The sequence below is a fragment of the Quercus suber genome, unplaced genomic scaffold (genome assembly GCF_002906115.3).
Source record: "Quercus suber isolate HL8 unplaced genomic scaffold, Cork oak 2.0 scaffold_751, whole genome shotgun sequence".
In the NCBI taxonomy this organism is placed as follows: Eukaryota; Viridiplantae; Streptophyta; class Magnoliopsida; order Fagales; family Fagaceae; genus Quercus; species Quercus suber.
This window is the reverse complement of record NW_027070187.1, coordinates 55466-73645: the sequence shown is the minus strand read 5'-3', so window position 1 is coordinate 73645 and position 18180 is coordinate 55466. Positions and strand designations below refer to the sequence as shown.

General features: G+C 37.0%; 2 protein-coding genes across 3 annotated transcripts; both read right to left on the bottom strand.

Moving 5' to 3' along the window:
• On the bottom strand, positions 1–3625 carry LOC112024151 (WEB family protein At2g40480). 2 transcript variants are annotated; one of them, XM_024056787.2, is made up of 2 exons: positions 3170–3625; positions 1–1782 (listed from the first exon to the last, which is right to left on the bottom strand). In XM_024056787.2, the coding sequence occupies exons 1-2, from the start codon at positions 3410–3412 to the stop codon at positions 256–258; spliced, it is 1770 nt and encodes a 589-aa protein (XP_023912555.1). In that variant the 5' UTR covers positions 3413–3625; the 3' UTR covers positions 1–255. The 2 variants fall into 2 exon arrangements, with proteins under 2 accessions (XP_023912555.1, XP_023912556.1); XM_024056788.2 differs by having other exon boundaries at positions 1–1767; positions 3170–3624.
• Positions 3626–6477: 2852 nt separating this feature from the next.
• On the bottom strand, positions 6478–12942 carry LOC112004582 (protein Iojap, chloroplastic). Its single transcript, XM_065766853.1, has 5 exons — positions 12583–12942; positions 9205–9331; positions 8448–8586; positions 8239–8327; positions 6478–7015 (listed from the first exon to the last, which is right to left on the bottom strand). Exons 1-5 carry the CDS (start codon positions 12823–12825, stop codon positions 6894–6896), a joined length of 720 nt encoding a protein of 239 aa, XP_065622925.1. The 5' UTR covers positions 12826–12942; the 3' UTR covers positions 6478–6893.
• Between the last annotated feature and the right edge of the window lie 5238 nt (positions 12943–18180).

The following is an 18180-nucleotide window of genomic DNA, read 5'->3' as shown; positions in this document are numbered from 1 at the left end:
TCACGCATCAAAAGAGTAAAAGCTTCATTATCATCATCTCAATACACCTTCTCCAGCTCTAGTCCACACTCAAATACAGATCATTAAATTACCGAGCACCTTTACAAAAAATGGAAGATATAATAAAAACAAACAAGCACAATCTTTTTTTTTTCTTTTTCCTAGGCTAAACAAACACCACACACGACCAATCTGGAGCATCAATCAAGGAACTGTTAGTAAATGAGAATGTTCATAATTTATCAATCTACTTTGTCACATAGTGTTCAAAGCTTGAGTTTTTTTCTTACTTGGCCTCGTCAAAGGGAATGATATATGGATGAGCCCAAATTTCTTCCTCTGTGATATGAACTGTTTATGATCATTTCCATCTTTCTCTGCTTTAGGAGGAAATGCTAGGTCCTCCCTCAGTGCATGAAGCATTTGACTCAAAGCTACCTTCTGTCTTTCAGTGTGGCCCTCTATTTGATTTCCTGCTACATAGTCTTCAGGCAGAACTTGCTTCCTGCTTAGCATATCTCGCATTGAAACCGTTGTCCTTAAAACAGGCTTTGGCTCATCATTCACAAGGTTTGACTCGTTCACATCATTTAGTGGAGAAACTTGACAGTGATCTGATGGATGAAATATATTGTGCTTGATAGAGTTATACACTGCTGGTCCCTTCTGTTCATGCTCTGGTATCCATCTCTGGATAGCCTCTCCAACAGCAATTTGCTTTTTATTTGCAGCTTGTACTCTGCTCAAAGCCTCCTCCAAGGCTTGCTTACTGTGTTTAACTTCTTCTGTTGCTTCCTTCAACTTCTTCAATACAGACATTTTAGAGATATTACCATCATCAGTTTGGAGCTTGGCATCTACTACATTCTTCTTAGACAGCCCATCAACATTTTGAGCTTTGGAGATTAAAGGAGATCTCTCTTCAAAAGAAAAAGTGATTTTCTCCGGCTCAGGCAGTATGAACTCTGGCAATCTCTCACTGCTTGAAAGAGCCTTGATTTCAGCAAGGGCAACAGCTTCTGCCGCCTTAGCTGCTTCCTCCATCTTTTTAGCTGCAACCCACCTCATCTCAGCAGTCTTCATGCTAGCCTTGGTCTGCTCATTCACAGACATTGGGTGTGAAACATCAAATCTTGCAGCTTCATTCATTCTCTTACATTGCCCAGCCATAAATTGAAAGTCCCTTGAGATATTTGGAGGGTTCTCAAAAGCACTATAAATTTCTTTTTCATCCGCTATTTGTGGCTTTACTCTTATTTGTCTTAGATCCTCCTCCAGAGATGACACCCCTGCAAACTTTGATGTTAGCCTTTCATGAGTCTTCTCGAGTAAAATTTTCTCTTTCATCATTTTCTTATTTAGACATTCAACAGAATTTTGAATCACCCCAAGATCACTTATAGTTTTGCCAAGGTTAAGTTTTGCTTGCTTCAACTCCATTAAGATCAAATCAGGAGCTGATGTAGGGCACGGACTTGAACATCCCACCATTTGCTCGTAGTTGATGTTGAAAATATTTCTATAATTTTCTTTGTTCATTTCCTTAATTACAGGAGTTGACATTGGTTCATCTGAGTGAAAGTCTTGGCCCGTCAAGCATTTCAATGCTTCTTTCTGTAGCTGCCGCTTTAAGTCTTCAACAATTCTTTTCGTTGTCCCCAGTTCTTCGAGGACATCAAGTGTTTCCAGTTCCTTCACAATCAGATCCTTCTCCAACTCTGCTGCCTGTTCTTCCACTTTCTTTATGTCAAATTCCTCAATGCCATTCTGCTTATGAAAATCCTATTTTAAATCACATTGTGAACTAACAAGAGAATGGGGGGGGGGGGGGGGGGGGGGGGGGGGGGGGAGCTTTGTACAGGAAAACCAATTGACTTGCTTCCCCCCGCCCCCTTCAAAGGGAGGGAGGAAGATTCAAATTCAAGTTCTCCACATGGAGAGAACTAAGCAATGTTGGCTCTTGACCTGTTGCCTCACCTTTTGGTTTTACATCTTCAATATTTAGTTTCGCAAAAAATGTAGGAAACATAAGTAATTGATACCAATGAAAGTAAGAATACTAACCAACAAGTGACATCAAAAGCCTCCAAAGCATGTAAAAGAATCCAAATTTAAACTTGAAAATATTTTCAATGAGAATGTTTTTGCTATTTAAATAGTTTAGGAAATAATCATGACCCAGTGGTAAAGTCAAAAGAAGTAATTGTTGAACAAGAAAAAATGTAAATAAAAAAAATTCCAAAGATCTCTTTGGCAATCAAATTGTACAGACAAAATGGAAACTTTAAAGTCTTATAAAAACCAACAGTTGTAAGAATTACTTCCTTAACTTCATTTCACTCATTCACTGTCATTTGGATCTACAAGTTTTTGGCAGAAGACATCCTAGCTAATGTACGTCTTTCTCTATGGCACAATATGATAATGCAACTTTCAGTTTGGAAATTGTCAGGGCAGAGAATATTATGGTAAGTCCATAGAACAAACATGAGCAAATGTACAAAAATGTAACAAAAAGAAAAATTGAATTTTTTTAACAAAAGTAATAGTATTACTTTGCGGTAACATTTACCACTATGTTCTCTCAGCATGACTAACACATTATCTACACTCAAAACTAAGTGAACTAAAAAACTAACAGCAAAAATAAATCCAATAGTGCTTGACAACAAAGAAAAATTTCAATGGTTGTACACTTTTTGTCCCCAAAATTTATTTCAAGTTTTTTATTTTTTTGCCCCTCTGTTTTAAAATGCTAAGGAAAAAAAAAAAAATCAATTCCGCCATTCCCAATTGCAAATGTAGCAATCAAAATGCCAATACCATATATTAAAAGTTGATGTAGTCCATAATAAATTTAACAAAAAACATACTATTGATGTTAGAAATTATATTAATTTTATTACATAAGTCTCGTACACTCGTAAACTTTCAAATACAAAACTCCAATATTTTTTTCACTGTTGAATGAAAATTCAACCTTACTTGACAGCAAAGCTAAAGTATATAACACAGTTCATGAATATTAATACTGTCAAATAATTAGGCACATATAAAAACAACTCGAAAATGCATGAATGTAATGTACTAAAAAAAAAAAAAAACAGTTATTTGTTTCTAACAGAAAAACTAACAAAGCAACTACTTAGTAGAGTAGAGTAGTACTTACATAGTTTTCTCCGAGCTTGCAAAGTGGCATCCAGGGCCCGCTCCCACCAAACCGGGTCACAGCCTCCTTGACAGACCCGAACGGAGGCGAGGTATCGATTTCAGCTCTCAAACCAAACCTCCGAATCCCCGAACTCGGAGCTCCACCATCATGACCCGCCACGTCAGACCTTATCTCCTTTATCCCCGGAGTCCCAGGAACCGCCTCGGTGGCGGAGTCCAACGTTGTTTCTTCTTCAGCCATTTTCCCGACCAAAACAAAAAAAAAAAACAGAGTGTTGAGTGTTGCGTTTAGTTTACTAATACTTATAATAATACAAAAGTGTTCCAAAAACGACGCGTTTTATAAAGGCATTTGACAGGGTTTGGAGTAAGACTTTTTCACTTTCGATCGGGACCAACCGAAACGAAACACCACCATCAATTCGGAAAAAAAGGAAAAGGCGTTTATTGAGAGAGTTTGTGTGTTATGATTATGTTGGTAAAGAATGCACCTTTTTATTTTCTCGGGTCTTTTGGATTTCTTGGGATGGGATCCTGTGGATTTGCAGAGTGGTGAGCTTGATTACGTGGATGGATTTGGTTGGTCAGAGAAACGTGTAGCCAATCAGGATTGGCAACGTGGCGCGTGTAGGTCAGATTGAGCTGTGCTTGGTTGTTGAGGAGTGTGTGATTTTGTGCGTAAATCGCGGTACCGGAAAAGCGCGCGGTAGTTACGAGATATGATTGGAGTGTTTTTCTTGGGAGAGATTACTTGTGCCAACTTTTTTCATTATACTGTACATTATTACGTCGACTATTCGACGTTACAGTTGGTAAAGCTGTTGATTATAGATGGGATATTTTCCTTCTTAGGTACCCTAGGGTACGAACTAGCACTAGCAGTGTTTTCTCTTCTTATATTTATAGTAGACTTACCATAAATTTAATTATTAGACTCCACTATAAATAATATAGAAGATAAAATTATTTTTCGTATTCTGAAAATATCTAAAAATTACTCATTTCTTTTTATATTTTTAGTGATCCGTTTCTTCTTATATCTTTAATAAAGTAAACAAAAAATTAGCTTCATCTTTGTTCAAGTCTACTCTCTTTTACTTTCCTTTGCTCTGCAGCCTCTGCATCTCTCTCCCCCAAACTCTAAATAGACCCTAATTCTTTTAAAATTAAATATTTATTTGTTGAAATATAGATATTGTAGAGAAAATAGTAATAAATAATAATAAAGTCAAATCAAGTGAAAAAAAAAAAATATATATATATATATATATTTTTTTTGAGAATCTATGAAAAACTAACAAAGCAACTACTTAGTAGAGTAGAGTAGTACTTACATAGTTTTCTCCGAGCTTGCAAAGTGGCATCCAGGGCCCGCTCCCACCAAACCGGGTCACAGCCTCCTTGACAGACCCGAACGGAGGCGAGGTATCGATTTCAGCTCTCAAACCAAACCTCCGAATCCCCGAACTCGGAGCTCCACCATCATGACCCGCCACGTCAGACCTTATCTCCTTTATCCCCGGAGTCCCAGGAACCGCCTCGGTGGCGGAGTCCAACGTTGTTTCTTCTTCAGCCATTTTCCCGACCAAAACAAAAAAAAAAAAACAGAGTGTTGAGTGTTGCGTTTAGTTTACTAATACTTATAATAATACAAAAGTGTTCCAAAAACGACGCGTTTTATAAAGGCATTTGACAGGGTTTGGAGTAAGACTTTTTCACTTTCGATCGGGACCAACCGAAACGAAACACCACCATCAATTCGGAAAAAAAGGAAAAGGCGTTTATTGAGAGAGTTTGTGTGTTATGATTATGTTGGTAAAGACTGCACCTTTTTATTTTCTCGGGTCTTTTGGATTTCTTGGGATGAGATCCTGTGGATTTGCAGAGTGGTGAGCTTGATTACGTGGATGGATTTGGTTGGTGAGAGAAACGTATAGCCAATCAGGATTGGCAACGTGGCGAGTGTAGGTCAGATTGAGCTGTGCTTGGTTGTTGAGGAGTGTGTGATTTTGTGCGTAAATCGCGGTACCGGAAAAGCGCGCGGTAGTTACGAGATATGATTGAGTGTTTTTCTTGGGAGAGAGTACTGTTATTGTGCCAACTTTTTTTTATTATACATTATTACGTCGACTATTCGACGTTACAGTTGGTAAAGCTGTTGATTGTAGATGGGATTTTTTCCTTCTTAGGTACTCCTATAGTACGAAGGAATAGTTTTTTTTTTTCTTATATTTATGGTAGATTTATTGTAAATTTAATTATTAGACCTTATCATAAATAATATAAGAGAAAAAATCATTTTTAGTGTTTTGAAAATATCTAAGAATTACTCATTTCTTCTTATATCTTTAATAATATGTTTTTTCTTATATCTTGAATAGAGTTAACAGAAAATTAGCTTAATTTTTGTTCAAGTCTACTCTACTCTACTTTCTTTGCTCTGCGACCTCTGCATCTCTCTCCCTCTCAATCTAAATAGACCTAATTCTTTTAAAATTAAATATTTATTTGTTTAAATATAGATATAGTAGAAAAAATAGTAATAAATAATAATAAAGTCAAATCAAGTGAAAAAAATATATAATTGATGTACAACATTAAATAAATTTAAAATCAAAGTGTGAATACAAATGGAATTTTTTCCCCAAATGGCTGTAAGCTGTAAGCCTGCAGGCTGTAGGCTAGGAAATTGAAACAAACGTGTCAAAGTAGGGAAGATATTTTTTTACTTTTTACTATGTTTAAGATAGCTAGCAAAGAAAGCTAAAAAGTAAATGGGGTTACATGCTTTACACACAATAGAACTTTTATCGAAAGAGCTGCATTTGGACCAAAATTAAAGTGAGTGGTCATGATTACGATGTGTGCATGCCTTTATAACAACTAGCCATGATTACATTAATTCTTGCTTTCCTCTGTTGGACAAAAAAAAAAAAAAAAAGTCTTACTCATGAAATGTTAAGGGACTGTTGACTAGTTGGAGTCTTTTGAAAAATGTTCTTAAAAACTCTCTAAGGAATTCATTTTAAGAATGAGACTAAAAATTTATTTTTGTTGTTATCAAGATAAAAATGCTTTTGGAAATAAGTAACTTAAAACTAGTTTTTGGAAAATTGAAAATTGAAAACTTGTTTGGTAATAAAAAAAATAAAATAAAAAATTGTTTTTTATTTTTATTTTTTTCTAAAGCCTCACTTTTGACCATTCCCCTTTTGATTGGAGAGAGGCCATGGGCAAAGGCTTTAATGGGAGGATGCCAAGCCTGGAAAACTTCCCACACCCCTCACCCAAAATGCATACTGAAAATGTTTCTCTCTCAAAGCATAGGATTTGAACTCTTCAAAATGGAACAAAATTCACAAGAAATTCCAAATAAAGAGGCAAAATACACAACAATCATTCAAATGAGTGGCATTTCTACAAACAATGCTAACTTTTACTCTTAAGAATACCAAGGGGGAATCTTTACAAGGGCTGTAGCCAGGAAGATAAATTTACAACAAAGCTGAAACCAATCCTGCCATTACTGATTAATTATTGACCATCATGCTAGCAACCTGAGCACGGTAATTCAGTCAACAATGTTCAGTGTTGTCATAAGCTTTGTGGTGAATGTATATATCAAGCAAACTGAATTGCAGCAAGGAAATTGCTCCTTGATAAGCTTGTCAACAACTGTAGCCATTGGCATAAGTCTTCCACTGAACAAATCAAGAGCCTTTTCATCCGCGAAATGGTGGTTGGTTTTCAAAAGGCAGCTCAATGGGTGTTGCATTAGCATAAAATTCTTCCAAGTTGTAGAAAGCTCTCTGTTGAGGAAGAAATATATGGACAACTACATCACCTGACATGAAGACAAGACAACAGTTACCTGGTTAAACAACTCCAGACCAAAAATTCCAGGCTACTAAATCAATTGTGGCGAGAACAAGGATCTCATAATTATGTGAATAAAAGGGTCCCTCTTGTGGGGCCATCATTTTATTTATATATGCAGGACACACAATAGAAATTGAACCAATAGATGGTCCACTCCAAGAAAAAAATGACAGTCTTCAGACATTTATAAAGAAGCCACTTCCATGGTAGGTCTATTTTCCAATTCTCTTTTGTTTGTTCTTATAAGTAATTAAAAGTATATTAGAAAAGCAAAAAGGTGTGCTACATATACACGGGGGAGATCTATTTTTACAATTCTTGCAATGACCCATCAGTATCCCCTATAAATTATTAATAGGTGTGTACCTTGTCAATTGAAACATTTGCATTTAATAGTTTGAAATCTGGCTATAAATATACAATTCACTGGTGAACAAAGTAAATATTGCATAAATCATGTTCATTAATAACGCATGAACACATACATGTGCATATGTTCATGATCCAATTAAAGCCATTCTACTTATAACCCTGTTGATCTTAAACACAAAAACTGACAGCAAGAGAAATACAGTAATAGAACATGATAGATGTACACATTCCCAAATAAAACATATATCATTTTTTCTTTTGAAAGGAAAGAGAAAAGGATATCAAAAGTTGGTTTATGTGCACTATAACAACCAACAGATCACATCCTGAATCCAGCTCATTAATGAAATGAATAGGATTTCTTATCTTCACAAGGAAAATTCAAAAAGAACTAAAAAATTTTATAGTTAATAATTTTGAAACAGTTTAGAGTGGAAAACTGGCATTCATGGAGCATAAAAAATAGGCACCAGAAGAAATGGCTGTGTTCACCAGTGGACAGGTAGCAAACTTCAAGAAAGTAATAGTTCCACATCAACAAAATATTTATTATTAGCATTATTATGGTTGGAAACTCAAATGAATTGGCTGTGTTCACCAGTGAAAAATGTCGCCAGAAGAAGAAAAAGAAGAAAAATAAAACCTCAAGGTAGTAAAGGTCAAATGAAATGAGACTGCACATGACATCCTCCTCTCAAACCAAAAAGTTGCTAGGGCTGATGGTCACCAACCAATGGTAACAGGAAAATTTTCTGTCATTTTAACTTAACAATGGAATAGACAAGGACTGCTGGATTATAATGCAAGATCACTTACCAAAGTCCAACAACGTCCAAGAGTTGGGTTTTGTGTCCCCAGATGGAACTCTCCCATACTTCTTCTCAGCTAGATCTCTTATCTTTGACCTGCATTGTAGTGTGAGACAAAATGATCAGTTTAAGGATTGCTACAGACTGATCAATATGGCTATGATTACACTCTCCCAACCAAAAATATGAAGACCATCATCAAAGTTGGAGCCATACCCAATAGCATCAATCTGAGGGCGAGAGAATGCAGTGGTAATGATAAAAAATCGAGTCCAATACACAAGAGGCTTCACAAATAACACTTTTATATCAGCTGCCTTCACCTGACTTGCAACGTTCGCCAATTCCACAGCAACTACAGAGAGTCAGGAAGTAGGTTTAAATTGGCACCGTTTGAGGTATATTTCAGCTTTCAGTAAGGAAGAGAAGAGGGTAACAGAATCGAAATACTATCTGAAATTTTACATCAGCAGAGACATGACAAGGAGAGACAATTTGAAAAAAGAAATATGTATATGCATGTGTGTGTGTGTGGGTATATCCCAGTTTCCAGGTTAGAACTTACGATCGAACTTTCAGTAAACAATCTGGGCACAGGGTACAACTACTACTACTATTGCAGAAAGGCAATATGCTAAAACCATGCATAATCAAAATTCAGCTTGCTCGATCAAGTAAATAGCATCTGAAGTATTTTAACATTTCTCTTTGCCATATCATTCCAAAAGAGACTACTTGTATTTCAAAGAACTTTTGACATAAAGCGATATCAGGAGTTTTGAGGAACAAATTCATTCCTGTCTCCAATAGCTGATCACAAATTGTTATCAGAGAATACTACATTCTAGTACAATCCTTGTGATTAAGTTTTATACAATCAAAAGTCACTACATAATTTTCTAAAACGCACTGATAAGAAAGGGTGAGTTGATTCAAGTTATCTTGCTTTCAAATGGTTGAAAAACGAGCTTACATGATAAGCTTTCAGCATCATCATCAACCTCTGCACTCTGAGGCTTTTGGTCCTTTCTTCTGAATACCACCTTTCCATATTTATTAAACAATTCATCATACATATCATCTGTATCTTTGCTTACATTCTGCAAAATAATTATTTCACGTCAATTCTGCAGCCTCAAGGTAAATGAATGTGTTGATAGATGTACAGGTACAGAAAATAGATATCTTTCCAGGGGATAAGAGCAGCACAAACACAGATGCATATATAAATAAGATTCAATATGACACGAAAACATTTTATTCAAACATAATTCTCCTGTATCCCCCCCTAACAAAAATAAATAAATATATAAATAAGAGGGAAATGTGAGGAATTTCAAGTTTTAGGGACAAATACAGGAAAAAGAAAATACAAAGGGAATTATCCACTTCAGCAATAAGTTTTCAGTACAATAATTGTTCAAACAGTGTTTAAATCAATTAGCTTCCTACTTACTGAATGTTCTTAAATAGGTTTTGTTCATGTAGTATGTAATTGCATAGCTCACAGCTAAAAGGCCATGAATTGAATCAAGGGAGTACTTAAATATATCATACAAATTGAATCTCATCATTGTCTTCAATAAAATTTTCCTGGAACCTCCATTGTGTTAACCCCACCATACAAGAATATAGTAGAAGAAAACCCAAATGATCTGATCCATATCAGAACATAGCCTAAATAACAAAGATCAATATCTCATGGTTTCTACATGGTCATTAACTAGGTAGCCATGCCTTGCATAACAGACAATTAAGGATTATAGTTAATGTATGACAAAAAATAAAAATAAAAAGATGGTAGTTAAGGCACCTTAGCCAAGGCAGAAGCCATCAGTACCTCTGCAAGGTGTATATGCTCAGCTCCATCTCATAAACAAGTCAATACTCAACACCTAGGGATAGCACACTTAGCTTGGTAACACAGCAAATTAAGCAAACATCATTGGATCAAATCTACCCTCTGACTTCATTTAACCAACAGAATCCAACCTAGTGTATTAGATATCACATACTGAACCACAAGTAGGAGCTAATGAGCTTGTGCTCAAATGGCAGTTCCTCGTCCAACAAGAGTGGATAAAGAGTGAGATTGCGGGTTCAAAACTCACTTGGTCTGGGTGTAACTTACTAATAAAAATAATAATAACAGCACAAGGTCAAATTTGTAAGGCTTAAATACTATGTTACTCTTTAAATATCATCTCTTGCAAAATGAATTTATGATTATATCAATAATTCCACAAAAATTAGATTGGTTCTTTCTCCCCTTTGCTCTGTTTTGAAGTTGAAGGAAGGAGCTATGGCCAAAATTGATAACAATATTCTCCCATACTGGAGGAAGATAATTTTTTTTAATAAGTAATAAATTTCATTGAAAATCGATATAAGAAAAGGAAAAAAAAAAAAAAGGCACATAGGCAGCGTGCTAAAAGGCAACAAAGAAAAAGAAACTAAACAGAAATGAAAGTACAAAAACCAAGCACATCAAGAAGAGAAATGAAAGTAACAACACCCAAAGATAATTATCAATGTTGGCATGTTCATCATGTTGGTTTCCACCAAAATTAAACGTACTACTTTTGCTCAAGCCAAAATTCTTGTTAGAAGCAATTCCAACCAAACTCATGGTGGTTCCTATTTCAGTTGGAAAGAGCTATTCCAGACGAAAAAAATGCTGACGTAGGCCAATATTTAGACCAAGAAACTATACAAGGGGTTTACAAATTACATACCATTTTCCTGATTGGTATGACACATGTTACCCATTTTGACCGAAAGAAGACAATATTCGTAACTATGGCCCATACTACTATCTTGGGGTTTAGAAGCAAGGACTAAACAGTTCATTGAGAATTGGCAAATTGGCATTGTCAAGTAAGACCTTACAGTAGAACAGACCATTAGCACATGCATCCCTTAACCATTAAATATTCGGAATTAATTGAGGGCAAAGAATGAGGGGCTTCGCTTAAGAACTTATTCCATAATGATGTTTCTCCAGGTGGTCTACCTTTCTCGTCAGGATGTGTGACAATTGACACAATCTCTGAAACTCTGACTTGAACCCTATACAACAGTCACAAAACATAATTAGCTAAAGGACAAATGTTCACCTCTATAAATACCTAGGCATAGTATTCAATGCTAATCAATCATTGCTTGGTTATCCTCATTTTCATGGCCCTACGAATTCCAACATCTCCCTAAACCTAAATAGTAGACCATGACCACCACTCAAATAATAAACCCATTTTGTGCTTACCCTCTTAGAAAATAGGTCTACATAGACCTGAATAAGGCATCTTTGTGGAGACCTTAGATTATAACTACCAGCCTGAACACTCATGGGAACAGCCTCACTTTCCCATCTCTCCACCTTCCTCGAGGTGTATATGCTACTGATGATGCACTCACTAATCCCTTAGTCCCAACCAAGTATTATTGAGCTAAAATGTTACCCCCCCCCCCCCCCCCCCCCCCTCCCCCCCCCAAGACACATAGGCTACAATAGAAGGCTTGCCTTTTCAAGGTTCCTTATTATCATAGAATGTAGATAACTGAGAGGAGAGTATCTGAAGCTTCTGATGCATCTCCCTCGTAGGATACATCTATAATTTACCTTAACTGAACAGAGGCTTAATAGAAGAAAGATACGCTGGCTACAGTGACATAGCCGCTGAGAGCCTGACCAGGATAAGGTGAAAGTGTTGCCATCTATTTGTAAACGTTATGCTGTGGCTAAACTAAAATATGACCAACAAAAAGAAAAACTTCTAATTTATTAGCTTACTCTATCATTGGTCTCAAATCAGCTGATAAAGACAATCAACTGAGGGAAGTGTTTCCAGGTGCTGAACCACAATTAGAAAATCTTTTGATGAATACATGAACCCTTGACTTACATATTAGGATAAAAATAGAGTATAATATAAGAATCTAACAAAGAAAATGAATAACCGGTGTGAAAAGGAACACATCTTTGAAGAAAACATTAGCTTTAAACCGTTCAAACTCAATGGTAAATTTGTATTTCTATTCACTACCACACAAGACTTTAAACCGTTCAAACTCCATGGTAAAGTTGTCTTTCTATTCACTACCACACAAGACAACCTTAAATTTTCCTATGAAATTAAACTAGCTAACATAATGGAAACAGAACTACTACTAATTAAGTTTAACTCAGTTGACCTCCCATATACTTAAATTTAAAACAATAAAAAACGTTATCAGCTACAACCAACTCATTTTCCTTCATATTCCACAGTCTGAATCAAACTAAGCAAAACCAAAACGAACTAAAAGAAAGAAGAACCAAAAGAATTATAACAATAAAGCTATATTTTACCTCTTTGCCAATAGCCAGAACTAAAGACGAGTCCTTTGACTTGGAATTGAGGTTTCTGTTACTGGGTATTCTCCAAATGCACTTGTGGTGTGCAAAATGATGCCCATTCATGCATGAGGAACCATAAGGCTTTCTGGGTCTTTCGTAGAACTTCGATTCAAAGAGACCCAGTGGCCGGAACTCGCCGGTAAACGGGATTCCGGCTCCGGTGCCGGTAATAGATAGTATAGTGGACACTGCCATTGTTGAGACGAAGGGCAGTTATTAAACTCTGTGTATAGCTATGAAGATGAGAGGAGAGGAGAGTTTGAGCTCAGAAACTTGAAAGTGATACAACATACCGGGCAAAGTTACCCAAATTAGTGTTTGGGTTTGTGACTTTAGAAGCTGCCGAATCCAACCGAGCCCATTAACCCAGAGCCCAACCTCGTTGCCTTTTTTTAAATAATAATAATTATAATAATTCCATAGTTGAATATCGGGAGGAAGGATTTGAATTTTGAACTCTTTACCTCTTTGGAAACACTATAAGATCATCCATAATAGATGTTCTATAAAAAAATGTCATTTTGACATATCAAAAGTTTACTTTATTATTTTATCACATCATTTTATAACATCTCATTTATCAGATATTTTATCATTCAATTCTATACATGAAAATAATATATATAGGCACATTGATGCCATTGTTACTGAAAAGTTGAGGTTTAAATGGCGAATTACTGGGTTTTATGGAAATCCTGAGGTCCATAGAAGGAAGGAGTCATAGGATTTATTAGAAGTTCTTAGTAAAAAATTTCAGCTTCCCTGGCTGTGTTTTGGGGATTTTAATGAAATCGTTTCAGCTGCAAAGAAAATAGGGGGAGCTCGAAGATCTCAAAGGCAGATGGACGATTTTAGGGAAGCAATTGATTGTTGTAGGTTCATGGATCTTGGGTTTTGTGGTCCGGAGTTCACTTGGTGCAATATGCAAGAAGGTAGGCATAGAATGTATCTACGGTTGGATCATGCTCTGGTTACACAGGAATGGATTGATCACTACAAGGATACGAGAGTACATCATCTTGTGGAATCTGCTAGTGACCATTGTGCACTCTTGATCACTGATTCCATTGTACCGCAAAGCCCCGGAAAAGAAGGTTTCAGTTTGAAGCAATGTGGACAAGAATAGATGAATGCAAAGATATTATTAGGGCAGCTGGGAATGATAGTGTAAATTTATATAATCCGAATGGCATGGTGGCAAGAGTTAAGCAGTGTGCTGATGAATTATCGAGGTGGAACAGGTCAGTGTTTGGCCTTGTCCCAAGACAGATTCAGAATAAAAGGAAAGCCCTTAATGAGTTAGTGTTGAGAGATCAAGATGGAAGTAATGGTCGTGAAATTAATAAGCTCAAGAAGGAGATTAATGACTTGTTGGATTGTGAGGAGATCATGTGGCAACAAAGGTCTAAGGTTCAGTGGATGGGTATTGGGGATCGCAATACAAAATATTTTCACACAGAGGCCTCCAGGAGAAAAAAGAAAAATACCATCTCTAAGCTTATGGATGAAAGGGGGAATTGGAGAGAGTCTGCTTTGGAGGTGGCTGAAGTGGCTGTTTCATATTTTGAGAAGTTTTATATGACTTCCCATCCTGATAAGATTTTGGAGGTTGTTGAAATTGTTGATCCTAAAGTTTCAGTTGAAATGAATCAAATTTTCATCAAGCAGTTCACAAGAGATGAAATTGAAGCTGCCCTAAAGCAGATGCATCCGACCAAGTCTCCCAGCCCAGATGGTATGCCAGCTATCTTTTATCAAAATTATTGGGATATTGTGGGTAATGATGTTGTGAGCATGGTTTTAAATTCCAATATTTCTATGGCTGATATAAATAAAACTTTCATTACGCTTATCCCAAAAACTAACAATCTAGCTAAAATTACAAATTTTAGACTGATTAGTCTAAGCAATGTGATTTATAAACTTATCTCTAAAGTCTTAGCTAATCGCCTCAAATTAGTCCTCTCTCAAATAATATCTGAAAATCAAAGTGTCTTTCTTTCTGAGAGGCTAATAACTGATAATGTTCTTATAGCCTTTGAGCTCATGCACTATATGTACCACAAAAGAGATGGTAAGGATTGTTATATGGCAATTAAATTGGACATGAGCAAGGCTTATGATAGGGTGGAATAGGGCTTCATTGAACTGGTTATGAAAAAATTGGACTTTCATGATAGTTGGATTTGTATGATAATGTGTTGCATAACTTCTATTTCCTACTTTGTGCTTATTAATGGTGTAGCTTATGGTAACATTATACCTTCGAGGGGTCTTCGTCAAGGAGATCCCTTATCATCTTATTTGTTCTTACTATGTGCAGATGGCTTTTCCTCTCTCATTAGTAAAGCTGTAAGAAATCAGTTGATGAGTGGCTTATCCATTTGCAGAGGCTGCCCTAAGATTACACATCTTCTTTACAGATGATAGTTTACTTTTTTGTAAAGCTAATGGCCAGGAATGTCAACAGTTAATTAAAATTCTTCGTTTGTATAAAGCTGCCTCTGGTCAAAAAATCAATACAGATAAGTCCTTGGTTTTCTTTAGTGCCAACACGAAGGAGGAAAAGAAAAATGAGATTTTGGGGCCTATGTAGGACTTTCGGCATAGTAAGTATCTGGGTCTCCCCTCTATCATTAGCAAATCAAAGAATGAAGTTTTTGTAGAGATTAAAGAAAGGGTGGGAAGGAAGTTGTCTGGGTAGAAGGAAAAACTTTTTTCTATAGGGGGTAGAGAGATCCTTATAAAGGCGATGGCCCAAGCTATCCCTATATATACTATGAGTTGTTTTCAATTACCAAAGGGATTGTACGATAATATAGAAGGTATGATGAGAAGGTTTTGGTGGGGGCAGTGTGGTCAGGAGTCAAGAATTGCTTGGGTGAGTTGGAAGTGTTTGTGCAAATCTAAGCTTAGGGGTGGGATGGGCTTTAGAAAACTTTAGGCTTTCAATCTTGCCATGCTAGCAAAGCAATGTTGGAGGCTTCTCACGAACCCAAACTCTTTAGTAGCTCGAGTATATAAGGCTAAATACTATCCCCACGGAGATGTCCTCAATGCTAGTTTGGGATCTAGACCATCCTATGCTTTGAGGAGCATAATGTAGGGGCTTGAGGTTATTAAAGGAGGTATGCGATGGAGAGTTGACAATGGAAGGTTGATCCATATATGGAATGACAAGTGGCTGCCTACCCCCACAACATACAAAGTGGTCTTTCAGCCTTGTGGTTTTGGTGATTATTCCATGGTCTCGGCTCTAATTAATTATGACATTAGAAGATCAAGGGCTAACCTTGTTAAGTCCATATTCTTGCCCTTTGAAGCAAAAACGATTCTAAACATCCTAATCAGTTATAATCTTCCTAAGGACAAAATTATTTGGGCTGGAAATGAGAAGGGTGTTTTTACCGTTAAATTGCCTACTATATAGCTCTCAATATGGTGGATTCATCTGAAAAATGAGAAAGCTCTTGTGGGGATCCTAGGGAGCGGTTGTGGAAGAAGGTTTGGCACCTAAATATTCCATCAAAGATCAAAATCTTTGCATGGAGAGTGTGTGTAGATGCCATTCCAACTATGGTGAATTTGAAGAAGAGAGGTATTGGATAGAATGATTTTTGTCCTTGTTGTGGAAGAGAGGTGGAGCCAATTGTTCACTCTATCTTTCGTTGTGAAGTGGCGAAGAGGGTTTGGGACTACTGGGATATCCATTTTGTTGAGATTAGGTAGGAGCTGTATGATGTTTCTGATGTTGCACTAGAAATCCTTGATAAAAGAACAATTCGAGATCTTGAAATGTTTTTTGGAGTTGCTTGGTCGATATGGTATAACAGGAACTTAGTTTTTTTTTTAGTCAACTTGTAGATTGCCGAGCCATATTTGGGGTTTTGCCAATAGATATCTTCATGAGTATAGGACGACAAGGGTGGCGTTGAATAAGAGTCAAGGTATTGAAAATGATGGGTGGATTCCTCCGCCTTCTGGAGTTTTCAAGGTAAATGTAGATGGGGCGACATCAGTGGATGGGAGAAACTCAAGTGTTGGGGCTATCATTAGAGATTCTTGTGGCGTTGTCACAGCTGCTTGCTATAAATATTACCAAAGCCATTTTCCAGTAGCTGAAATGGAAGCTCTTGCTGTGGAGGCTAGGATTCTACTTACTCATGACATGAAGATATCTCAAGTTATAATTGAGTCAAATGTTGCATCTACTGTTAGCGATATTAATAAGAATTTTGTGGATGGTAGTCTCGGCCATTTGTATCAAGGAAGTTTTGCTTTGCTGAGCTCATTTTCTAGTTGGAAAATCAAACATATGAAAAGGAAGTACAACAGAGCTGCCCATGCTAGCTCATCTACCTAGAGTTAGTGAAGCTTCCCAGGTGTGAGTGGGGGTTTCTCCTCCAGCTTTGCTTGAGTTGATTCAGGCTGATTGTAATTGGTAGTTCTTGCTCGTTTTTTCTGTCTTCTCTGTTGTAATCCAATTTTGTTTGTTTGGTTGAATACAATTCAAAACTTTGTATACAAAAAATAATAATAATATATACAACATATTAAAATAATATTTACAATTCATCAAACACAATCAACAGCCAACACACTGCTGCCAACAACCAACAGCCACCACCATACAACCACCACATCCTCCACAACCCAAAACACAATTCAAAACAAACCCATAGCCCACCAACACCAAATCGGAAGCCCCACCACCACCACCACCTCAACCACAAACCTTAACAAGCCCACTGCCTCCACACCCTCACCCACACCCACTTCCATACCCAAAACCTTCATAATCCAAGTCAACCCAGACTCTAAACCCACCATCTTCCCTCCACACTCTCTACTACTTCCACGCCACTCGCTCCCCTCAATTCCTTGGCCTCAAAACCATCGGCAACTTCGGCCTCCTCAAAGAGTCCGACTTTGGCTTCGACCTCGTCATTGCCTTCATCGACACCAACATTACTCCTAACCATAAAAGCTTCAACGACCAAGACCTCAGACCTATACCCACCCCCCGCTGACCCATCCATCGGAACCTATAGCCTAACCCATGCGAACCCACCCACCTCCGTCGGAATCGAACCCAGCCAACATAATCAGAACCCACACATCACTGTCTAAACCCACCCATCAAACCACGGCCAAAAAAAAATAAAAAATAACAACAACAGAAAAACCATTGCTAGAGAGAGATCGGCATGGAAGTGATCATTAGTGTCAGCGTCAGCGTCGGCGTGGAAGAGCAGTGAGGGTGAGAGAACAAAAGATGAGAGGTTGAGAGAGAGAGGAGAGGATTTGGGTTTGAAAAAAAAAAAGAGAGGAAGAGATTAACAGAGAGATGAATAAAAAAAATAATAAACCCGTGTGCTATATTGCTCCGTACCGTGCCAAATTTATCATGGTACTGTAGCATATTGCAAAAATTTGACACATTTAACACATTTGATAAAGCTCCGTTTTTTATGTTTAGTGTGCCAAATGCCAAATATTATAACATTTAGCACAAATATCACATCTGCTGTGGATGCTCTAAGTGTTAAT

What these genes read in the sequence shown, in the direction of transcription:
- LOC112024151 (XM_024056787.2), bottom strand. Translation starts at nt 3,412, where the DNA reads ATGGCTGAAGAAGAAACAACGTTGGACTCCGCCACCGAGGCGGTTCCT. An exon ending in GCAAGCTCGGAGAAAACTAT is followed by an intron (nt 1,783 to 3,169) that starts GTAAGTACTACT and finishes GATTTAAAATAG; the next exon opens with GATTTTCATAAGCAGAATGG.
- LOC112004582 (XM_065766853.1), bottom strand. Translation starts at nt 12,825, where the DNA reads ATGGCAGTGTCCACTATACTATCTATTACCGGCACCGGAGCCGGAATC. An exon ending in TTCTGGCTATTGGCAAAGAG is followed by an intron (nt 9,332 to 12,582) that starts GTAAAATATAGC and finishes ATTATTTTGCAG; the next exon opens with AATGTAAGCAAAGATACAGA. An exon ending in TGATGCTGAAAGCTTATCAT is followed by an intron (nt 8,587 to 9,204) that starts GTAAGCTCGTTT and finishes GACTCTCTGTAG; the next exon opens with TTGCTGTGGAATTGGCGAAC.